Here is an 18,477-nt window from a genome sequence, read left to right as displayed (position 1 = left end):
TGAGATTTCCTATGTAGGGAACACTGCTTGCTGAGATCCTTGGGTCTGGTCTCTTCTCGAGAAGGCTTATCCGCTCCATAAGGAAAACCTGTGGAGGTAACATTAGTTTTGTGGACTTCCACCGGTGTTTTACAAGGTTTGATACCATGGGCAGTGGAGCACTACAGAGTTAAGTCAAAACTAAAATTATTTCTAATTCTCGCCTGCTGATTGACAGTCTACGAACACTCTGAAGGGAGGAAACTGTAAATTATGTATCTTTTTATAACGGGAACCATGTGTGACCAACTTCTGTAAGTTATAAGGGAGCTTTTAATTGGTTGGGTTGACACCCCTGGCTGTGTCCAGGAATGCCAAACCTGGCTGATCTCCTTCTGCCTGAGCAACCTGTATCTCCATTAACAAGTCACTCAGTTCCTTGAGCTTTTGGTAACCCTTACTCACTATTTTGGGAAAATTATCAATTCTCTTATATAGAGCATTTTCTATATCTTCTATTGACCCATAACATTCATCAAGTCTTTTCAACACCATACGATGGCCTGTGTCCGGATACTTTATGTTAATGTCTCTGATTATTTTGGATTGTTCAATAAACTCACTTCCAAGCTACTTTACCAGGAGATCTAACTCCTCACTATTGGAAAGGTTGAAATCACTGATGGCATTCTGGAAGGAGGCTCACCATGCCTGTAGCTCAACACTGTTGGTGAACTTTTACAAGTCCTTTAATTACCAGCTCCTGTCGTGCAAAGAACTTAGCAAATTTAATTGTTTGCTCAGCGCCGATACGAGCTGGTGTGCTGTTGTTATGCTGTGAGTGTGGTGTATCACCATACCGGTTAGTTGCTTCTGGCTTAGGGTAGTCCGTATAACACCGTTCTGATGTGAAGGGTGTCCTTTTAAGTTGGAATGGAGGCTGTACCTTCTGTTCTGTAGAATAGTAGTTGTTGTCAATATCATTTTGTTACATACTTTCTTGCTTGTAGTTCTGTGGCTCAAGGTAGGATGTCTGGTAACCTGCATAGGTTGGTTAATGTAGTGGATCAGGGTTGTCTTCTGTTCTGGGATGTTGGTGTATATAATCTGTTGTGTTGGATTTGTTGATCTAGTTCTGGTCCAAGTAAGGCCCCTTTCACACATCAGTTTTTTGCCTTCAGTCTCAATCCGTCGAATTTTGAAAAAAAATGGATCCAGCGACTGATTCCGCCTGATCCGTTTTTTTCTCAAAAACTTGTATTAGCGAAGTATGGCCTCACGTTTCATCCGTCGTTCGCCGGATCTGTCAAATTGTTTGTCCGGCGGCCGGAGACAACGGACATATTAACGTTTTTTGTGTCCGTCGAAAAATCGGAGAGCGACAGATCTGTCGACATCCGTCGTTTGCTAGAATGGAAGCCTATGGCGCCGGATCCGTCAAATGACGGAATCCGGTTACGGATTCCGTTTTGTTTTGTTTTTTTTAACTGAGCATGCTCCGATTTTTTAGGATTCAATGAGCCGGATCAGCTAGTCGGATCCGGCGAAAAAAACAACCCATCGGATCAGTTTTTCACAATCTGCGACGGATCCGTTTTTTTTCAAAATTTGACGGATTGCGACTGATGGCAAAAAACTGATTTGTGAAAGGGGCCTAAGACACTGCATTTCTCAGATTTGGGAAACTCCACGGCTTCTAGCAACTCGGCCATGGCTATTCTGGCTGCTGCCTCTTTCTCTACGGCAAGTTTTTCCAGAGACGCTTGCAGGCATGTTCTCTCCACTTCTTGATCTGCCTGCATACGTGCTCTTTCTTTTACTTGGTCAGCTTGCAGGCATGCTCTTTCGGCTTCTTGATCTGCTTGCAGACTTGCTCTTTCTGTTCTTGGTCAGCTTGTTTTAGCTTTAGATGCATCTCTTGTGCAGTGAAGGAGGATCTGATTTTCGCCACCTCAGCTTCTGCACGAGCGAAAGCAGCACATTCTCTTATTGAAGACTTGTTAGAACGGCTTGGTTGGGACCTTGTCCTGACTGAAGATGCTCTGCTAGAAGACATTGCGTATTTGCATACAGATGGTTGAATGTCTCTGTGCAGACCCGAGTCTAGCTAGAAACAGACTTCAGTGCAGTGTGGCTGTGTTGCACTTGCTGGAGGGCTGCACTCTCGTTACTTGTGACTGTCTTCTTACAGGTTCTCACTGTGTGCAATCTGACATACAGAATAAATCTACTCTGTCTTCTAAAATAAGCACACCGTTCTCTGTAGTCTAACATATTTATTGGACATCAGGATGATGTGTACGTATCAAAATGTCTGTATGGTAAAACTACAAAAAATACAAATAACAGGTATAAGGCTAAGTTCACATTTGCGTATATGTGCGCAGCGTATCATCTGCATACGCAAACGCATGCCAAAACGCATGCAAACACATGTTTACGCAGCGTTTTTTATCCGCAGCAGCTTACGCATGACAGCAAAAAAAAACGCTGCGTTTGTATGCGTTTTTTGCCTTGGTTTGCGTTTTTTATGCGCATGCGTTCGATATTTCCAGGAGGGCGAGTCTCAAAACAGTTCCTGGACATGTGCAGTCCGAAGTACACAAGCACATCGAACGCATGCGTACGCAAGGACATACGTACGCATGCGCTCCCATAGACAGTAATGCATTTTTTAACACACTCATCCACATGTGTATGCCTGCGCATATTTAACGGATTTTTGACACCTCCAAAAATGCAACATGTTGCATTCGCCGTGCCCAGCCACACGTGAAACGACGCATGCGTACACAAAAGCATGCAAACGCATGTCCATGCATAAACCATGTTAAATATATGTACGCATGACGCATGCGAATGTAATGCTGCGCGCCAGACGCAAATGTGAAACCAGCCTTACATGGTCCAGGATGGCTGTTATAGTGACTACTTCTACGTGAATCTAAATTTGGCAGCCAACTTGTTAACATAATATTCCAAATGCTGCACGGTAAAGCCTACAGTCTGCTCAGTATTTGGGACACTAGGCATGGAATAGTAATGAAAACCTGATTTTAAGCATTTTTGATTTTTCTGTTCTGACTGTCTGTAATGAGACATTTTTTATTCATTTTGACTCCTTATATTCAGTTAGATGCATGGAAATCTTAGACGTATTAGAAGAAAGGCTAAAAATGGAGGCAATGTACAATTATAGCACAATTAGTCTGTTTTGTTAGTCGCAATCTTCTTGCCAACGCTGCTTTGACAAGACTTTATTTATTTCAAGGATCAGCTTTCATTTATGAAGAACTGACAGAGTTAACTTGTCCAAAAATGGCATCTACCATCAGCTGGGTAGCGGCTGCATGCAAAGCTTCTCTATTGTGGTCCCTTCCGTGAAATCAGTAGTTCATGAGGCACATCAGCTCACACGCATTGCATTATAATAAAAATGGGATCTAGGCATAGTCGGGGTGTATGATCTATTCAGGTCTGCATATGGCGCGATGAAATTCCTTCTACAGTAGTGCGCTGCTGCCGCATGTGTTTTGTAATACATATGGGATAGTCTTTGTAAGCTTTTCAAATAGCCTCCGGATACATAAATCATTTTTGCTGCTATAGTCCACATGTAGAGTAGATAATGTATAATGGTGTGATATGATGTGCAACAGCTCGCTCATAAATACAAGTATTCTGCAGTCTGGTTTTATATAAAGACTATGGATTATGTGTGTATATATATTTATATCTGTATTTGTTTGTGTTTTTTGTTTTTATTTTCTTCTAGGCCTTTACTATTTCAGACCAGCGAGCATATTGCCAGCAGTGCTTCTGTAGGAGACCTCATTCCTTACAGTGTCATCCTCCAGTTTCTCTTCACCAGGGCTCCCCAAGAATTGAAATCCCCCTATCAGGTAAGATGAATGTTCCATATGGCACTGTGGACCACTGTCCTCGCAGGACAAAACTGCCTGGTGATAAAGGTTTACCATTTTTTGCATGCTGTGCATACTATCCATCTCTAATTTATACATGGTGAAATCATAGGAGCTCTAGCAAATTAGATTTTTATGCAAAATTGGTCTCCTGTAGTGATGAGCGAGCGTGCTTCGATCAGGTGATATCCCAGCATGCTCGTGTGCTAATAGAGATCTTCGGCGTGCTTGAATACTACGTTCGAGTCCCCGCGGCTGCAGGTCTCACAGCCACAACACATGCAAGGATTGCCAAACAAACAGGAAATCCCTGCAGGTGCTGTGACTGTCGAACAGCAGTGAGACATGCAGCTGCGGGGACTCGGACATATTTCTGGAGCATGCCAAAGTCACTCTATTAGCACTCGAGCATGCCCAGATAACACCTTATCCAAGCACACTCGTTCATCACTAGTCTCCTGACATACAAGACATATATCATATTCTCAAAACATTGTACACTCCTGAAATGCTGCTGTCATTTTATATGTATTCCACATTATCCAACAATTTTTGCACTTTAGGATAAGGAATCCATTTGTGCGTCTTCTCTAACCATTGTACTTCTGATCCCCCAGTACATGTGTAAACTTTATGGCTGAGTAGTTAACAAGGAAGGCCCACATTACACACATCACCTCAGCTAAGGAATACTGCTTTGCTCCGCAGATGCAATGACAAATCTACAGCGATCTGGTACAGATAGCTCAGTGCGCATCATTTACTTTGGTCCGTCTGTGTAAACAGGCATTTAAACGACCACCGATCGGTAAAATTTTGTGCCGCTGGTCGATCTGTTGGAACGGACCCTTAGATTTCCGTACTGTTATATTTTTATTGTTATATTTTTAAACTGCAGCTTATTTTGGGCTTTAACCACGAGCCATCTTGGATGATCTTTCTAATAGGCAGTGAATCTGTACCCTGGGATCACAATCCGATGTTCCTATTGTCTAATATCCCTCATTCCCCAGTACTAGCCGAGATATATAAGGGAAATGACCTGTATCAGTGTTTGCAGCCGCTCAAATAATAAAAAAGCAAAAACATCACTAATCTATTACATCTCCTACTGAGCCAAAGCCAGGCTTCAGTGGTCACCTGTCTTAGAGGCTGCGAATGATAACATCATAACATTGGCGCATGCCGTGGATAACATTTAATGGCCTCCGCTGAAATCTGTTTAATCTACCTTTTGAGTTATAAAAAAAATTGAGGATCAGATTGGTACTTATGACAAGTATTGCTTGGCACGGAGGTCAAAGTCCTTCTAAGTATTTGTGTGTTCTTTTCTCCAGAGGGCTGAATGGTCGATTGCTCGCTATTCCCAGTGGCTGGATGATCACCCATCCGAAAAAGACCGGCTGGTTCTAATAAGGTAAAAAATGCTATAGCGCAGTTGGCACATTACATCCAACTTGGTCTAACATGGACACTTGTATTAATCAACAATTTGCATTTTTTTATGGACATGGTTATTAGAGCTAGATTACATGGCCTAGCATACAGACCAGCACCTTCCCCTAAAGAGGCCAATTACATTTTCAAACTAGAATTTGACATTAAAGGGAACCTGTCACCCCAAAAATCGTATATGAGCTAACCCCACCGGCATCAGGGACTTATCTACAGCATTCTGTAATGCTGTAGATAAGCTCCCGATGTAACCTGAAAGATAAGAAAACGAGTTATATTATACTCACCTAGGGGTGTTCCCGCTGCGGTCTGGTCCCATGGGCGTCGCGGTCTGGGTCCATCGCCTCCCATCTTCATACGATGACGTCCTCTTCTTGTCTTCCTGCCGCGGCTCCGGCGCATGCGTACTTTGTCTGGAAAGGTCAGAGAGGCCCAGCGCCTGCGCACTGCAGTACTTTGCTCTGCCCTCAACAGAACAGACAAAGTATGCCTGCGCCGGAGCCGCGGCAGGAAGACAATAAGAGGACGTCATCGTATGAAGATGGGAGGAGCGGGACCCCCCTGGGTGAGTATAATCTAACCTGTTTTTCTTATGTTTCAGGATACATCGGGGGGCTTATCTACAGCATTACAGAATGCTGTAGATAAGCTCCTGATGCCGGTGGCCTTAGCTCATATATGATTTTTGGGGTGACAGATTCCCTTTAAACAGAACATTTTTCACAATATTCCAAATGTATACATACCTAAAAAAACAAGAGTGTGTCTTTGACAACTACATGTGCCCCATACACACTTGAAAACATTACTGGTAGTGACGTTGGGCCCCATATCAAACTGAGTATTGAGTCTTAAAGGGGATGCAATATGTCAACAGGCTTTCCCTGTTTCCAGATACAGCTGCCACAATTGTATGGCAATAGCTGTCGCTGCCCACCACTCCCACACCCATATTGTTATTAAGATCATCACCCATTCTGAGACCTTAAAGAGTACACACCAGGCAAAGTCACTGACCGTGCCAATTATGACATTACCATATGCGTTGGTTCCCCCTCATGACAGTTATACTTAGCCATGGTTCATATTGCATGTGGGCCTCAGATCAGTAACTCCATTGGGGCCTACACCTGAGGCCCTGAAAAACATGGTTTCGGGAAGAAACCCAAAAGGACCAATTGACTTTAATGAGGCTTACTGAGTCACCTAGTGCCATCAGGCTTGCACTTCGGCAGTGTTCATCTTCTTAAAGTAGGCACAACAGCACAAGTTGACCACGTTTTTGTGCCCACCTCAAGAAGGTGAAAACTACCAAAATGTATTCCAGACAGAGCACAAAGTCACTCCGTCTGCCTCATTAAAGTCAATGGGCATGTCAGATGTGCCATCCGAATCCTGTTTTTTTTTCAGATAGAAGTCCCGGTGGAGTCACTAACGTGGCAAAATCGCATTGTGAACATAACTTTTGTATGTCTTTTTGTAAAGTCCCGATCCATCGGCTGCATAATCTGTGGCCACTAGATGGGAGCCCTGAGAACCACCTCCTGCCTCCAGGCATCCGTGGCTCTTCTTATGATTAGCAACACTAGCCTCATGTAATTCTACTGCCAGCCATAGTTCCAAATGTGGAGTCCTTTGTAAAGTATAGGTGTTACTATAGCAACCGGTTACATTTCTACTCTTGGTTTTCTAGGTTTGGATAAGAAGTTGGTCTTCTCATTTACTATGGGCTTTTGCTTTGCTTTTATTCAGGTTCTGATTCTCTCTGATTCTTTACGTTCTAGGTTTCTCTTGATGTAGGTAATAAGATTTTTGTTTGTGAATTATTTTCAGTGATGTGACATATAGTCTCCTTTGTTCGATTTTGTTTAAAAAAAAAGGCTTGATAATCATCATAAGCTTTACTTTATTGGCTCTTTGATGTCTCCTAAAAAGTGTTGCCTGTAGATCTGCAGCCTCCTCATCAGAGGGAGATTATTGTCTCTTATTCTTATTTTTCTAGGCTTCTGAACTTCTTTGTGATTTAATCCTAAACGAAAGCAATCCACTATAATAGTTCTCTTGTGCAAAATATGCTAATTTCTATCAGTCGGATAGTCAAGTCTCTTCTATGTGATAATACACTTGGTTTTAGTTTTAAAGTGTAGCACTCATTCTTCCAAAAAGTACAGCTGAAGGGGGCATGGCCTGGATCCCAGACAGGGAGGACTTAGGAACCTACAGCTCCCGCTTCCAGGCTAATATAATCGCCTATTTCACATTCACTGGCGAACTTTCCGATCTATTAAGAACCTCTGGAAATCGGGGTAAGCGAGCAATCCCATCGGAGCTGAGGCGGAGATAACAGACCCGCATCTGCTCGCTATATTGCTGCCCACACTACTCACGCTGAAACCTTTGGCTGCGGTACGTGCTGCTCAGACTGTCACCACAGCGGCACCCACACACCAAGGCGACAAGTCCACTCAACACTCCGGGCTCTTACCGCACGGCTTGCCAGTGTGTATCCCCTCTGGGGGGCACAGAGCTGCGGTCAAGGATGGTGGCTGCCTCTGTTGGAGGGTCTGGAGAACTGGCTGGGGAGCGAGTCTCTGCACGTCTTTTGTGGTGCCAGTGTGAGCACAGAGTGATCTGTCTGCGGACTACCGGGACAGAGGAATACGGGAGATAACGGAGCTCACTCTGGCCCTGCCCCCTCTCCTTGGCTCATTGTTAAAAAAGACAGGCGCCATATTGGAAACCAAGGGCACTGCAGAGAGAATAAGCAGCTTTAACTGTTGGAGTCCTGGAGCCTACCCTCTCCTTCCCCACCATCTAGCTAGCTCCTGCTTGCCTCAATAACTGGAATTACACACAAACTGATGTTGTGTATTCAGGCAAATTAGCCTTCTTCGGTCTTTTCACAGAAAAGACTGCCATATTAATTTTCCCAGTGATATTTGCCAGTTTTTTTTAGCTTTGCCTCACCAGCAGGACGGTTATAGGAACTCTGTGACTGATCTTTTAAATAAAAAAAAAAAAAACCTACACTGCTGGAAAAAAGATGCGGACATGTGATATAAACATGTAAATCCAATATTCTCTCTTATGCACAAGTGGTGATCCATAGTGTGCGCGCTTTATATAGATATAATGGTCAAATCTCAAAGAGAGCGTGTCTTTGGCGCAAGCAATGAAGCCTTTGGTCACTGAAATAACTGGTATGAGAGCTGAATACAACAAATTGGCAACAGGGTGGAGTCCTTGGACTCAGCACAGGCTTCACTAATAAATCACTCAACTAATATAAAAGAACACGTAGACTTTCACAGAACCCAGCTAAATAACACATCTCTTGCTATTGAAGATCAAGAAAACCGTAACCGCAGGAAAAATATCATAATCAAGGGCATCCCTGAAAGTGTGTCTTCAGATATACTTGAAATGGTAACCAAAGAGATATTTGCGCTATTACCGCAAGAGAGATGTGAGCAAATTATTATAGAAAGAGTTCATTATTCACTCAGACCTAAGCCAAGGGCCTCAGACCCCCCGAGAGATGTTAATTGTGGCTTACTGAATTACCTAGATACTTCTGCCATATTGTCCGCTTCTCGCGACTGCAAAACTATCACTTATGAGGAAGCATCTATCCAACTGTATCAGGATCTAGCTCCATCGACCCATGCAAAACGCCGGATCCTGAAACCTCTTCTGGATGTACTTTGCTCTAATAAGATTTTATACAAGTGCCTGTCCCCATTTGGATTGGAATATATGGCGGAGGAAAGCAGGCCATTATTCGAAATCCGGAAGACCTCTCCAAAGTATGGGAGACTTTTACCATTCCTGTGGTGGAGGTCCCCTCTTGGTTACCCCTTGACCTGGATTTCCATACTCCCCCTTCACTACATCCCCCGCTGGAAGGACAAGGAGAGTGGTCGCAGGCGAAGAGACATTCATCTCCCAAACAAGGAAAACTCGGAGCAAAGAAGAAGCAGCCTCCTTGAGAATTTAGTCTCTCAAATTTCCCAAGTTACATGCTCTTGACATAATAGTGAATGAATGAAGATCATTAGTTCTGTTCCATAGGCTATACACCCCATGACTCTTTGGCAGAAGCTACCTGTTTCTCTTTTAAGATGTTTGTTTTGGAATTGCTTATATCTCGATAATCTTAGATTACCACTTGTGCATTCATGATTGACTGTCTTATCTGCTATAGGAGGATGTTACGGTCCCCCGCCTCTGCAGCGGTAGGATACTTTTTGTAAATGTTTGTTATTTCATTATCCCCACTGTTTTCGATATCTCAACTGTTTGGTACACATTCAGCGACACTTTGCATCATTCTATCTTTGGGATATGATTAATAACACTATGTCAGCCACTATTGTAGTGGCTTCATATAATGTAAAGGGCTTGTGCTCCCCGAGCAAGCGCAGTCAAATAATGAATTTTCTACACTCAAAAAACACTTGTATTGCGTTCTTACAAGAGACACATTTTAAGAGAGGTCGGGTGCCGAATGTGTCTAGGACACGCTTTCCGACCTGGTATCATAGTACAGACGCTACAGCCTCTAGGGGAGTGAGCATAACTTTTAAAAAGAATTTACCCTTCACGTTGATACACTATATCTGATCCGGACGGGAGATACATTATGATAAAAGGTCTACTAGCTAATACAAAAATTACAATGTGCAATCTATACGCCCCTAATGATAACCAAATTAGCTGGCTTGTCAAAGTCTTACATACTCTCTGCCTATTAACTGAGGGACTTCTAATAGTGGGGGGAGATTTTACTGTATCATTTAACCCATTAATAGACACCTCAACTGGCAAATCCTCTATTTCACAAAAAGCCGTAAGAAAACTACATCTTAATCTACAATCATTCAATCTAATAGACTCATGGAGAACTTTACACCCCTTGACTAATATTACACTTTCTTTTTCTTCCCCCCATAATAGCTATCATAGATTGGATTATGTATTGACGCAAACATCACACCTCCAACTTGTAAGTTCTGCAACAATAGGTGTTATCTCCCTTACAGATCATGCTCCAATTTTCCTTGAAATCAGTATTTCCTCTCTGCCTTCATCTTTTCGTTCTTGGATTTTAAGTGAGACACTGATAGATTCAAGTTCCCATATCTCTAAGCTATGCAACTCTCTCGATCTCTCTTTTTCCAGGAGAATTCTCATTCAGGCCCATCGCTACCCATGATATGGGAGGCACATAAGGCTGTCATGAGAAGGGGAATTTGTGGCATTGGCCTCACATTTAAAGAAGGAAAGGTCGAGAGAAATTATTTCCATCCTCCACCAGATTAATTCTTTTGAAAAATTACACAAAAGATCCCTGGCGAGGGAAGTACAGGAAAATTTGGCTGTGATTAGACAAACTTTAAAAGATCTTTTGAATGTCCAGTCGGCCAAGATCTATATGAGAAGTTGTCAGAAATTGTATCTTCGTGGCAATAAAGGTAGTAAACTTATGACTTCACTATTGAAGAAACGCAAGGAAAAAAATTTCATAAAGCAACTAGATGGGTATTTCCTGAAGGAACTACAGATAGTGCTTTGGAATGGTGCCCGGGCTGCCCCTGCAAGACTTTCACACTTGGGTGCCCCTCAGGCACTGGTTTGGTAGTTGTAGCCCCTCAGGGTTGAGGCCACTCTGGGTCCGATTTGGTGGGCCGGGTCACTCTGGGTCCGATTTGGTGCGCCGGGTCACTCTGGGTCCGATTTGGTGGCCCGGGTCACTCTGGGTCCGATTTGGTGGCCCGGGTCACTCTGGGTCCGATTTGGTGGCCCGGGTCACTCTGGGTCCGATTTGGTGGCCCGGGTCACTCTGGGTCCGATTTGGTGGCCCGGGTCACTCTGGGTCCGATTTGGTGAGCCGGGTCACTCTGGGTCCGATTTGGTGGGCCGGGTCACTCTGGGTCCGATTTGGTGGGCCGGGTCACTCTGGGTCCGATTTGGTGGGCCGGGTCACTCTGGGTCCGATTTGGTGGGCCGGGTCACTCTGGGTCCGATTTGGTGGCCCGGGTCACTCTGGGTCCGATTTGGTGGCCCGGGTCACTCTGGGTCCGATTTGGTGGCCCGGGTCACTCTGGGTCCGATTTAGTGGCCCGGGTCACTCTGGGTCCGATTTGGTGGGCCGGGTCACTCTGGGTCCGATTTGGTGGGCCGGGTCACTCTGGGTCCGATTTGGTGGCCCGGGTCACTCTGGGTCCGATTTGGTGGGCCGGGTCACTCTGGGTCCGATTTGGTGGCCCGGGTCACTCTGGGTCCGATTTGGTGGCCCGGGTCACTCTGGGTCCGATTTGGTGGGCCGGGTCACTCTGGGTCCGATTTGGTGGCCCGGGTCACTCTGGGTCCGATTTGGTGGCCCGGGTCACTCTGGGTCCGATTTGGCGGGCGGCGCCACTCTGGGTCCGATTTGGCGGGCAGCGCCACTCTGGGTCCGATTTGGCGGGCGGCGCCACTCTGGGTCCGATTTGGCGGGCGGCGCCACTCGGGGTCCGAATTGGTGAGCGGGGCAATAATTATAATATGACTACAGATAGTGCTTTGGAATTGTGCTGTGCTGTCACTTTAAGAGCTGATATTATCTGACAAAACTTGTGTGCTGGACTCATGTAGAGTTCATAGGCGTTGGCATAGTAACTGGGTCTGACTGCGCTGTATACTGCGCGGCTCTGCGCTGTATACTGCGCGGCTCTGCACTGTATACTGCGCAGCTCTGCGCTGTATACTGCGAGGCTCTGCGCTGTATGCTGCGGGGCTCTGCGCTGTATGCTGCGGGGCTCTGCGCTGTATACTGCGGGGCTCTGCGCTGTATGCTGCGGGGCTCTGCGCTGTATGCTGCGGGGCTCTGCGCTGTATGCTGCGCGGCTCTGCGCTGTATGCTGCGCGGCTCTGCGCTGTATACTGCGCGGCTCTGCGCTGTATGCTGCGGGGCTCTGCGCTGTATGCTGCGGGGCTCTGCGCTGTATGCTGCGTGGCTCTGCGCTGTATGCTGCGCGGCTCTGCGCTGTATGCTGCGCGGCTCTGCGCTGTATACTGCGGGGCTCTGCGCTGTATGCTGCGGGGCTCTGCGCTGTATGCTGCGGGGCTCTGCGCTGTATGCTGCGGGGCTCTGCGCTGTATGCTGCGGGGCTCTGCGCTGTATGCTGCGGGGCTCTGCGCTGTATGCTGCGCGGCTCTGCGCTGTATGCTGCGCGGCTCTGCGCTGTATGCTGCGGGGCTCTGCGCTGTATACTGTAATAATAAGACTACAGATAGTGCTTTGAAATTGTGCTGTGCTGTCACTTTAAGAGCTGATATTATCTGACAAAACTGTGACCTGGTGGAGTTGATAGGCGTTGGCATAGTAACTGTGCCTGACTGCGCATATCAATGAGCTAATCAGCCAGGTGGCATTTGGCAGTTAAGTTATTTTTAGAAATTGCCTCAGAAACCAGCCCATTTTAAACGTATAGGAAAATTTCCCTATTGAAATGCATTGAAACAATGCTTTCCAATGAGGGGGAAACAATTTTCAAATGCAAATTGCACCAAAACTACAAATCCGATCGACATGAAAATAACTTGGCACACCTCTCGTGGATGCTGGCTTCGAAATGACACCTCACTGGAGTCTGTGCGTTCAGCGGTTCGGGCCGCATTAACTGCGAAAAAAAGCCTAATAATAATAACTAGATGGGTATTTCCTGAAGGAACTACAGATAGTGCTTTGGATTGGTGCCCGGGCTGCCCCTGCAAGACTTTCACACTTGGGTGCCCCTCAGGCGCTGGTTTGGTAGTTGTAGCCCCTCAGGGTTGAGGCCACTCTGGGTCCGATTTGGTGGGCCGGGTCACTCTGGGTCCGATTTGGTGGGCCGTGTCACTCTGGGTCCGATTTGGTGGGCCGGGTCACTCTGGGTCCGATTTGGTGGGCCGTGTCACTCTGGGTCCGATTTGGTGGGCCGGGTCACTCTGGGTCCGATTTGTTGGCCCGGGTCACTCTGGGTCCGATTTGGTGGGCCGGATCATTCTGGGTCCGATTTGGTGGCCCGGGTCACTCTGGGTCCGATTTGGTGGCCCGGGTCACTCTGGGTCCGATTTGGTGGCCCGGGTCACTCTGGGTCCGATTTGGTGGCCCGGGTCACTCTGGGTCCGATTTGGTGGGCCGGGTCACTCTGGGTCCGATTTGGTGGGCCGGGTCACTCTGGGTCCGATTTGGTGGGCCGGGTCACTCTGGGTCCGATTTGGTGGCCCGGGTCACTCTGGGTCCGATTTGGTGGCCCGGGTCACTCTGGGTCCGATTTGGTGGCCCGGGTCACTCTGGGTCCGATTTGGTGGCCTGGGTCACTCTGGGTCCGATTTGGTGGCCCGGGTCACTCTGGGTCCGATTTGGTGGCCCGGGTCACTCTGAGTCCGATTTGGTGGCCCGGGTCACTCTGGGTCCGATTTGGTGGGCGGGGTCACTCTGGGTCCGATTTGGTGGGCGGGGTCACTCTGGGACCGATTTGGTGGGCGGGGTCACTCTGGGACCGATTTGGGGGGCGGGGTCACTCTGGGACCGATTTGGGGGGCGGGGTCACTCTGGGTCCGATTTGGTGGGCGGGGCCACTCTGCGCTGTGTACTGCGCGGCTCTGCGCTGTGTACTGCGGGGCTCTGCGCTGTGTACTGCGGGGCTCTGCGCTGTGTACTGCGGGGCTCTGCGCTGTGTACTGCGCGGCTCTGCGCTGTGTACTGCGCGGCTCTGCGCTGTGTACTGCGGGGCTCTGCGCTGTCCACTGCGGGGCTCTGCGCTGTGTACTGCGGGGCTCTGCGCTGTGTACTGCGGGGCTCTGCGCTGTGTACTGCGGGGCTCTGCGCTGTATGCTGCGGGGCTCTGCGCTGTATGCTGCGGGGCTCTGCGCTGTATGCTGCGGGGCTCTGCGCTGTATGCTGCGGGGCTCTGCGCTGTATGCTGCGGGGCTCTGCGCTGTATGCTGCGGGGCTCCGCGCTGTATGCTGCGCGGCTCCGCGCTGTATAATGCGCGGCTCCGCGCTGTATACTGCGCGGCTCTGCGCTGTATGCTGCGGGGCTCTGCGCTGTATGCTGCGGGGCTCTGCGCTGTATGCTGCGCGGCTCTGCGCTGTATGCTGCGCGGCTCTGCGCTGTATACTGCGGGGCTCTGCGCTGTATACTGCGGGGCTCTGCGCTGTATGCTGCGGGGCTCTGCGCTGTATACTGTAATAATAATAAGACTACAGATAGTGCTTTGAAATTGTGCTGTGCTGTCACTTTAAGAGCTGATATTATCTGACAAAACTGACCTGGTGGAGTTGGTAGGCGTTGGCATAGTAACTGTGTCTGACTGCGCATATCAATGAGCTAATCAGCCAGGTGGCATTTGGCAGTTAAGTTATTTTTAGAAATTGCCTCAGAAACCAGCCCATTTTAAACGTATAGGAAAATTTCCCTATTGAAATGCATTGAAACAATGCTTCCAATGAGGGGGAAACAATTTTCAAATGCAAATTGCACCAAAACTACAAATCCGATCGACATGAAAATAACTTAGCACACCTCTCGTGGACGCTGGCTTCGAAATGACACCTCACTGGAGTCTGTGCGTTCAGCGGTTCGGGCCGCATTAACTACGAAAAAAAGCCTAATAATAATAATAATAACTAGATGGGTATTTCCTAAAGGAACTACAGATAGTGCTTTGGAATGGTGCCCGGGCTGCCCCTGCCAGACTTTCACACTTGGGTGCCCCTTAGGCGCTGGTTTGGTAGTTGTAGCCCCTCAGGGTTGAGGCCACTCTGGGTCCGATTTGGTGGGCCGGGTCACTCTGGGTCCGATTTGGTGGGCCGGGTCACTCTGGGTCCGATTTGGTGGGCCGGGTCACTCTGGGTCCGATTTGGTGGGCCGGGTCACTCTGGGTCCGATTTGGTGGGCCGGGTCACTCTGGGTCCGATTTGGTGGGCCGGGTCACTCTGGGTCCGATTTGGTGGGCCGGGTCACTCTGGGTCCGATTTGGTGGGCCGGGTCACTCTGGGTCCGATTTGGTGGCCCGGGTCACTCTGGGTCCGATTTGGTGGCCCGGGTCACTCTGGGTCCGATTTGGTGGCCCGGGTCACTCTGGGTCCGATTTGGTGGCCCGGGTCACTCTGGGTCCGATTTGGTGGCCCGGGTCACTCTGGGTCCGATTTGGTGGCCCGGGTCACTCTGGGTCCGATTTGGCGGGCGGCGCCACTCTGGGTCCGATTTGGCGGGCGGCGCCACTCTGGGTCCGATTTGGCGGGCGGCGCCACTCTGGGTCCGATTTGGCGGGCGGCGCCACTCTGGGTCCGATTTGGCGGGCGGCGCCACTCGGGGTCCGAATTGGTGAGCGGGGCAATAATTATAATATGACTACAGATAGTGCTTTGGAATTGTGCTGTCACTTTAAGAGCTGATATTATCTGACAAAACTTGTGTGCTGGACTCATGTAGAGTTCATAGGCGTTGGCATAGTAACTGGGTCTGACTGCGCTGTATACTGCGCGGCTCTGCGCTGTATACTGCGGGGCTCTGCGCTGTATGCTGCGCGGCTCTGCGCTGTATGCTGCGCGGCTCTGCGCTGTATGCTGCGCGGCTCTGCGCTGTATGCTGCGCGGCTCCGCGCTGTATGCTGCGGGGCTCCGCGCTGTATGCTGCGGGGCTCCGCGCTGTATGCTGCGGGGCTCCGCGCTGTATGCTGCGGGGCTCTGCGCTGTATGCTGCGGGGCTCTGCGCTGTATGCTGCGGGGCTCCGCACTGTATGCTGCGGGGCTCCGCGCTGTATAATGCGCGGCTCTGCGCTGTATGCTGCGGGGCTCTGCGCTGTATGCTGCGGGGCTCTGCGCTGTATGCTGCGGGGCTCTGCGCTGTATGCTGCGGGGCTCTGCGCTGTATGCTGCGGGGCTCTGCGCTGTATGCTGCGGGGCTCTGCGCTGTATGCTGCGGGGCTCTGCGCTGTATGCTGCGGGGCTCTGCGCTGTATGCTGCGGGGCTCTGCGCTGTATGCTGCGGGGCTCTGCGCTGTATGCTGCGGGGCTCTGCGCTGTATGCTGCGCGGCTCTGCGCTGTATGCTGCGCGGCTCTGCGCTGTATGCTGCGCGGCTCTGCGCTGTATACTGCGGGGTTCTGCGCTGTATTCTTCGGGGCTCTGCGCTGTATACTGTAATAATAATAAGACTACAGATAGTGCTTTGAAATTGTGCTGTGCTGTCACTTTAACCCCTTCCCGACCCATGACGCCACATAGGCGTCATGAAAACCCGTGCCAATCCGACCCATGACGCCTATGTGGCGTCATGGAATGATCGCGTCCCTGCAGATCGGGTGAAGGGGTTAACTCCTATTTTACCCGATCTGCAGGGAGAGGGGGAGTGGTACTTCAGCCCAGGGGGGGTGGCTTCACCCCCCCGTGGCTACGATCGCTCTGATTGGCTGTTGAAAGTGAAACTGCCAATCAGAGCGATTTGTAATATTTCACCTAAAAAACTGGTGAAATATTACAATCCAGCCATGGCCGATGCTGCAATATCATCGGCCATGGCTGGAAACACTAATGTGACCCCCCCCCACCCCACCGATCGCCCCCCCAGTGCTCCGTTATAGGGTCCGGTCCCCTCCGTCCGCCTGCCGGCTCCCCCGTCCTGCTGTCCGCTCCCCCGTCCTCCTGCCCGCTCCCCCCCTGCTCCTATGTCACCCCCCCGTGCTCCGACGCCCCCCCCGTGCCCCGATCTCCCCCCCCTTATACTTACCGAGGCTCCCGGTCCCCGTCCGCCTCCATCATGGGCGCCGCCATCTTCCAAAATGGCGGGCGCATGCTCAGTGCGCCCGCCGGCCGGCAGATTCATTAGAGGTACATTTTGATCGCTGTGGTAGGTTCTATCACAGCGATCAAAATAAAAAAATAATAAATAAACCCCCCCCTTTATCACCCCCATAGGTAGGGACAATAATAAAATAAAGAAAATATTTTTTTTTCTTTTTCCACTAGGGTTAGGGTTAGAACTAGGGTTAGAACTAGGGGTAGGGTTAGGGGTAGGGTTAGGGTTACGGGTAGGGTTAGGGTTAGGGGTAGGGTTATGGCATGTGCACACAGAGCGGATCGGCCGCGGATCCGCAGCGGATCGGCCGCGGATCGGCCGCGGATCGGCAGCGGATCGGCAGCGGATCGGCCGCGGATCGGCCGCGGATCCGCAGCGGATCCGCCGCGGATCGGCCGCGGATCCGCAGCGGATCGGCAGTGGATCGGCAGCGGATCAGCAGCGGATCCGCAGCGGATCGGCAGCGGATCGGCAGCGGATCGGCAGCGGATCCGCAGCGGATCGGCCGCGGATCCGCAGCGGATCCGCAGCGGATTGGCCGCGGATCCGCAGCGGATTGGCAGCGGATTGGCCGCGGATCCGCAGCGGATTGGCCGCTGCGAATTCGAAGCAGTTTTCCATCAGGTTTACAGTACCATGTACACCTAAGGAAAACCAAATCCGCTGTGCCCATGGTGCGGAAAATTCCGTGCAGAAACGCTGCGTTGTATTTTCCGCAGCATGTCAATTCTTTGTGCGGATTCCGCAGCGTTTTACACCTGTTCCTTAATAGGAATCCGCAGGTGAAATCTGCACAAAAAAACACTGGAAATCTGCTGTAAATCCGCAGGTAAAACGCAGTGCCTTTTACCTGCAGATTTTTCAAAAATCATGAGGAAAAATCTCACACGAATCCGCAACGTGGGCACATAGCCTTAGGGTTAGGGTTGGAATTAGAGTTAGGGTTGGAATTAGGGCTAGGGTTTGAAATAGGGTTAAGATTAGGCTTGTGGTTAGGGTTACGGATAGGGTTAGGGGTGTGTTGGGGTTACAGTTGTGGTTAGGGTTGGGATTAGGGTTACGGTTGGGATTAGGGTTAGGATTAGGGTTGGAATTAGGGTTACGGGTGTGTTGCGGTTAGGGTTGTGGTTAGGGGTGTGTTGGGGTTAAGGTTGTGATTAGGGTTATGGCTACAGTTGGGATTAGGATTAGGGGTGTGTTGGGGTTAGTGTTGAAGTTAGAATTGAGGGGTTTCCACTGTTTAGGCACATCAGGGGTCTCCAAACGCAACATGGCGCCACCATTGATTCC

The 18,477-nt window shown here is 49.4% G+C and overlaps 1 protein-coding gene across 2 annotated transcripts in view; it reads left to right on the top strand.

The window, feature by feature from the left end:
* COG5 (component of oligomeric golgi complex 5) overlaps window positions 1–18,477 on the top strand; it is a 413,551-nt gene that overhangs the window by 372,906 nt on the left and 22,168 nt on the right. For both annotated transcript variants that reach the window (XM_077264784.1, XM_077264785.1), the window contains exons 20-21: window positions 3,755–3,881; window positions 5,240–5,319. In XM_077264784.1, the coding sequence (XP_077120899.1) occupies window positions 3,755–3,881; window positions 5,240–5,319 (207 nt within the window). The remainder of the gene's footprint in view (window positions 1–3,754; window positions 3,882–5,239; window positions 5,320–18,477) is intronic.

The sequence above is a fragment of the Ranitomeya variabilis genome, chromosome 5 (genome assembly GCF_051348905.1).
Source record: "Ranitomeya variabilis isolate aRanVar5 chromosome 5, aRanVar5.hap1, whole genome shotgun sequence".
Lineage (NCBI taxonomy): Eukaryota > Metazoa > Chordata > Amphibia > Anura > Dendrobatidae > Ranitomeya > Ranitomeya variabilis.
Note: the sequence above shows the minus strand (reverse complement) of the source record. Positions and strands in the feature narration are given on the sequence as shown.